This window comes from Henckelia pumila, chromosome 4 (assembly GCF_033568475.1).
Source record: "Henckelia pumila isolate YLH828 chromosome 4, ASM3356847v2, whole genome shotgun sequence".
Lineage (NCBI taxonomy): Eukaryota > Viridiplantae > Streptophyta > Magnoliopsida > Lamiales > Gesneriaceae > Henckelia > Henckelia pumila.
The window spans coordinates 100,028,035-100,034,587 of record NC_133123.1 but is presented as its reverse complement, the minus strand read 5'-3'; the positions used below and the strand labels follow the sequence as shown (position 1 = coordinate 100,034,587).

General features: G+C 45.9%; 1 protein-coding gene across 1 annotated transcript; it reads right to left on the bottom strand.

Annotated features, from left to right (window-relative positions):
* Positions 1–3,533: 3,533 nt before the first annotated feature.
* On the bottom strand, positions 3,534–4,007 carry LOC140861449 (uncharacterized). The gene has a single exon (XM_073264467.1). It carries the CDS (start codon positions 4,005–4,007, stop codon positions 3,534–3,536), a length of 474 nt encoding a protein of 157 aa, XP_073120568.1.
* Between the last annotated feature and the right edge of the window lie 2,546 nt (positions 4,008–6,553).

Below are 6,553 nucleotides of genomic sequence, written 5' to 3'. Positions count from 1 at the left end.
GGGCGCGACTCTCACAAATACATGGTCTCCTATTGCAAACTCAAGGTCACGTCTTCATCGATTAGCATAACTCTTCTGACGACTTTGTGCGGTCCTCATCATGTCTCGAATCAGCAACACAATATCTGAAGTCTGCTGCACCAACTCAGTCCCTAAGAGAATCCTCTCACCAATCTCATCCCAATGAACGGGAAATCTACACCTTCTCCCACAAAGAGCCTCATGAGGAGTCATACCTATAGATGCTTGATAACTGTTGTTATAGGTAAACTCTACTAGAGGTATCCTCGACTCCCATGAGCCCTGAAAATCGATCACCTAGGCTCTCAACAAATCCTCAAGGACCTGAATAACCCGCTTTGATTGTCCATCAGTCTGGGGGTGAAAAGAAGTACTAAACTGTAGCTTCATCCCTAAGGCTGCATGAAGACTCTTCTAGAAAGAAGAAGTAAACCTCGGATCTCTGTCTGACACAATCGAGACTGGAATCCCATGAAGTCTGACAATCTCTCGGATATACTGCTCTGCGTACTGAATCATGGTGAAATTAGTCCTCACCGGCAAGAAATGCGCCGACTTGGTGAGTCTATCGACAATCACCCAGATCGTGGTGCATCCTCTGGTGCTCCTTGGCAATCCAACCACAAAATCCATAGTAATGTTCTCCCATTTCCACGCAGGGATAGGGAGTGGTCGAAGCAACCCTGCTGGTCGCTGATGCTCTGCTTTGACCTGTTGACAGGTCAAACACTCGGATACGAAGCGACTAATGTCTTGCTTCATCCCTGGCCACCAATACAATGACAGCAAGTCTCGGTACATCTTCGTACTCCCAGGATGGATGGAGTACGGAGTCGCGTGCGCCTCGGTCATAATCTCAGTCCTCAATTGTCCCAAACTCGGCACCCACATCCGACCTCTGTACCGTACAATGTCATCATCGACTTTATAAAGTAGGCCTCCATTGGCCTCATCCCTCTGCCTCAAAAGAACCAACTGCTCATCTAAAAATTGTCCATCTCTAATCCGATCTCGTAAGGTAGGCTGTACTGTTAAAGCGGATAAACTCGGCGTGAGACCACACGAGTAGACCTCCAAATCAAACCTCTCTATCTCCGCATGGAGAGGCCGTTGCACAGACAAACAAGCCACTACTGAAGTTTTCCGACTCAATGCGTCAGCCACCACATTAGCCTTACCCGGGTGGTAGCTAATGTCACAGTCGTAGTCCTTCACTAACTCCAACCATCTGCATTGCCTCATATTCAACTCCTTATGCGTGAAGAAGTATTTGAGGCTCTTGTGATCTGTGAAAATATTACACTTCTCACCATACAAGTAGTGCCTCCATATCTTGAGTGCAAACACTACTGCGGCAAGCTCTAAATCATGCGTCGGATAATTTTGCTCATGAATCTTCAGCTGTCTCGACGCATAGGCAATCACCCTGTCACACTGCATCAAAACAGCGCCTAAACCCAACTTAGACGCATCGATGTAATCCACGAAATCCTCATGATCCACCGGCATTACCAAGACTGGCACAAAAGTAAAAGCTTCCTTCAATCGGTCAAAGCTCTGCTAACACTCCGAGCTCCAAACATACTTCGCATTCTTCCTGGTCAAACAAGTCAAGGGCCCAGAAATAGAAGAAAAGCCCTTGATGAATTTCCGGTAATAACCCGCTAGACCCAAGAAACTGCGAATCTCCAAAGCATTCTTTGGAATCCTCCAACTCTGAACGGCTTCCACCTTGGACGGATCAACAGCTATCCCATCTCTAGAAACAATGTGACCTAAAAACGCCACGCTATCAAGCCAAAACTGACACTTACTGAACTTGGCATACAACTGCCGCTCCCTCAGAATCTGCAAGCCTGTCTGCAAATGCTGCCTATGATCTTTCACGCTCTTCGAGTAGATCAAAATATCGTCGATGAAGACAATAACAAACTGTTCAAGATACGGCTGATACACTCGGTTCATGAGATCCATGAAAACCGCTGGAGCGTTCGTCATACCAAAAGGCATCACCATAAACTCATAATGGTCGTATCGCGTCCTAAATGCAATATTGGACACGTCCTCCTCCCTGACCCTCAACTGATGGTATCCAGACCGTAGGTCGATCTTAGAGAATACCGAAGCTCCCTGTAACTAATCAAACAGATCATCAATCCTCGGCAACGGATACTTAATCTTCACCGTCACCCGATTGAGCTCACGATAGTCAATGCACAGTCTCATACTTCCATCCTTCTTCTTAACGAAGAGCACAGGTGCACCCCAAGGTGAGAAACTAGGGCGAATGAAGCCCTTCTCAAGCAATTCCTGAATCTGTTACTTCAATTCTTTCATCTCGGTAGGAGCAAGATGATACGGTGCCTTAGAGATAGGCACGGTACCTGGCAGTAACTCAATGCCGAATTCAACCTCTCGGACTGGCGGAATCCCAACAGCATCCTTCGGGAAAACATCCAAAAAGTCACGGACCACATCTACATCCTCCACTGATCCCAAAGATGGCTCTGCCACTGCAACCACACTAGAGAGAAATCCATGGCAACCCCTACGTAATAAATTCCTCGCACGTAAACAAGAGATAACGTGCGGAACTCCACTACTATGGGCTGCATAAAAGGAAATCGGATCCTCACTAAATGGCTTCAATGCTAGTCCTCTCCCGGAAATCGATCAAAGCTCCATTGACCATCAACCAATCCATACCCAAAATAAGATTAAACCCCGACATTGGCAAAACCACCAAATCAGCTCTAACCACATACCCCTCAAAATCCAACTCCAAACCACTGATAACACTGGTGGTAAAGAGAACCTCACCAGAAGGAACGGTAATATTGTACCCTGAACTAGACACCTCGGATACAATACCCACCCGCTCAATGAAAGACTGAGAGATAAAAGAGTTTGTTTCTCCAGAATCTAACAACGCAAATGTCGCAACACCTCTAATACTAATTTTCCCTGCACGTAGAAAAGTTCCCAAATAGATATAGACTGTACCAACTAGCATAATAATTCATCCCAGTTGCCAACAAAATCCATCCTAAATACGCAAATCCATAAATTCAACAATTCCAATAAAGCTTAAGCATGCAGTTCTAAATCACAAGTACAAACGATAGCATAATCGTCCAAGAAAATCATTAACTAAACAACCCAAGAGTGGAGGCTAATCATAAATGAGAATTACCTGTGATAAGCGAAGTGTCGGGATCAGCCTCCTCAGCCTGCATAAAAAACAGGCGCCCCGTCGTCTGCTTCCTCCTCGGACAGTTCTTCGAAACGTGTCCCGGCTCCCCGCAGTGATAGCACCTTCCTGAACCTGCCATACAATGACCGGAGTAGGGCCTTTGACATGACCTACATACGGGCACTCCTCCAGGGTTAGGGGCAACTGCCCCCTGCTGCTGCTACTGTCTGGGATGGCTCTGTGGCCTCTACTGCTGGGGCTGCTGCGGTCTCGGGGGATTTGGGCCCTTAGATGACCCAAGATAAGATCTCTTTGCAGGTTACTGTGAAGACTGTCCTCGAGATGGCTGTTGGAAATACCTCTTCCTCTGATACTCGGCCTGCATCTCTCTCCTCCCTGTCTCCGACCGATACGCCCTGTTCACTGCTGCCTTATACGTCGCCACATCGGCCATAAAAACATCATGCTTGATATCGGGCCTCAAGCCATCGGTGAAGTGTCGAAGCCTCTCTCTCTCATCCTCGGCTATCATGGGTACAAAGTGGCACCCACGCTCGAACTGCTTCACATACTCGGCCACAGAGCGGTCTCCCTGTCGGAGAGTCATAAAATCGCGGACCAGCCGACCGGGAACATCCTCCGTGAAGTACATCTCAAAGAACACGGTCCTGAAGTCCCTCCAAGTCATCCCCGCCACATCGAATCGAATCATGGCACCCTCCCACCAAAGGGCTGCGTCATCTTTCAGCATGTAGATGGCGCAACGAACTCGGTCAGCATCCTGAATCCCCATATAAGCAAAGATCGTCTCTAACGAATCCACTCCTCAGCAACTAACGGATCAGTGGTTGTAGTGACCCTACCCAGATCCACTACCTAATCAGAGTTAAGAGCATAATTAAACATTCATTAAATAAATCGCTGCGGAAGACTTAAATAAAAACTGACCGGCAGAATACAATCGGTTAAATAAATTCGATTATACAACTCAATCGAATAAATAAACCCTAAAGGCAAAACCTACAGCTAATCTTGCTGTCTTCACTGGTCACTGGTTACTCCAAGCTCTTGGTGCTCAATCCTGCACCTACACCTGCCCCGTCGAATGGGGTGTCCAGATACACAGAAAAGACTGGACGTGAGCTCTAAGCTCAATACGAAAGAACTGGGTAAAACATACAAATATGATGCATGCAAATGATAGGGTATCCATATCTGGGATAACTGTATATAATTGCTCAGTAATGGCGCCTAGGACATGAGTGGTACAACCCGGGGAGCAAACCCTGTGTACACTGCTCATTCCTATAGGACGTGGACTGTGTCCCCAGTTGCTAATCACCCATGACCCATCAGTCACTGGGCACTAGACATCAACCGTCAAGACAGAGCTGAGCGGCCCTACATGGCTCATCTCACAAGATGGACAGGCACAATATGATATGCACATGCTGCACAATAATATGACACACAAACGCAACATATAAGCATGCAAAACCCGCTGGCTATCTCAGTCTGTACTTACGTACCTTACTACAGGCAGTTCCTAGCAGTCCCACTCTAGGTTCCAAGCCTATATCAGCTCTACAATGCAAATACCCATGCATCAATGTTTAAGCTCTAAAATCCTTAACTAAGCCATTGCATACTCCTAAATAATTTAAGGAGACCATAGCTATACATGCGTCCGTCGTCAGCCCGCTGATGACAATTGCCTCAAAACTTAGGCACGTCTCCGCCTCAACGTCAGGATCGCTATGCCAATTCCGGATTCCCAATAGCATGCCTAGAACTCACTAGATCTGAGTTAGAAGGCTTATGAATCAGAGAGAAGAGAGGGAAAGGTGCACTTGAAAATGAAATCTCGTCCCCCTATTTATAGACGAAGTTCGGAGCCTACGAACCCGGTTCGGAACGTTCGAACACGATTGGAACCTCCGATCCCATCTTCGGAGCATCCGATCGCCCAATATTATGTCAGCCATGATGTCACTTTGATGATTTCAGCCATGACGCGTGCCCTGGTCCGGATCAGAACGTCCGATCTCACCGATGGAGCTTTCGATCTTGATCGGATCCTCCAATCCATCCGAACCCTCGGAACCTTTCCGACCATTTTCGAGTGTCCTGAATCCATTTCTGGACTCCGTTAACCTTTTTGGAATTTCCTTAATCATGTTTTACTTAATCTAAACATGATTACACGGTTAATATACTCATTAATCGTCAATTCTGGATACGGGTTACTACATTCTCCCCCCCTTAAAAGATTTCGTCCTCGAAATCTAGGGTAAAACCTCTAGAACGTACAAGAACCCTTGCTCAAGTGTCTGGTCGAAATATCCTCCGACACGCTCAGACTCCCGTCAAATTCTCTGAAAACTTCATTAATGCTGAACCGCATTAACATTTTCCCAGCTGAAAATTACTGCGCTACTGGTCGACAATCGAACTTCCTTAGCGCTAGCATATCGTAACACTGATACATCTTTCACTCGGACCACGATCTTCCTGACCACGAAGGATACAATACCCGCTTGATCAATATCATCGTCCCAAAGTAATTTTATACTGACGAAGACCATGTCATAACCAGACTGGTTTTACGACATTCATCGAATTACTTATCGAATCTAACCATCTAATGGTTTTAAAATTTCTCGGTGCTCAACACCTCTAGTTAGGAAAACACTAATCCCCAACATTGTGCTGACACATTCTAACATGATTCTCGCTTTAAGATAATCCAGTTGACACAAGGTCATACTACAACATAACTGCTTAACACGATTTCCAGACTGGTCATCCTATTCATGCCTTACCAAAGCAAAGAGCTTCCAAAGCAATACAGGGAATTCAATACCATGTCCAGTGCAAATCACAGTTCACGTTTCTCAGTATAACTCAACACTATGCCTTGATGATAACTATCATCACTTTCAATTCATGACGTTACGTCATCTCCTAGCCATTGGCCTGCGAAATCACGCATACATTGCAATGGAAGTCATCACGCCTCTGATGATCTACATCATCTCGATCATAGGTTATTCACCTCATGAATTTGATTGATGGACGTCCTCCTAATAGTTATACATACTTGCAATCACTGTACGCTCATCAAAACTAAGGCAAGCTCCTACCAATATGCTCGACTGGCACATTCCACAGTGCACAGACATATGGAAACGCTTCCTATTCCATCTCGAAACTCGACAGTCATTGCACCTGGTATAACTCAACTCAGAGTCTCTGATAATACCATCAGATCATACCAACCTCCCAAGGTTGAACATACTGATCCTGGAACTAAATCCCAACGGATTCTCAATAGTCAAA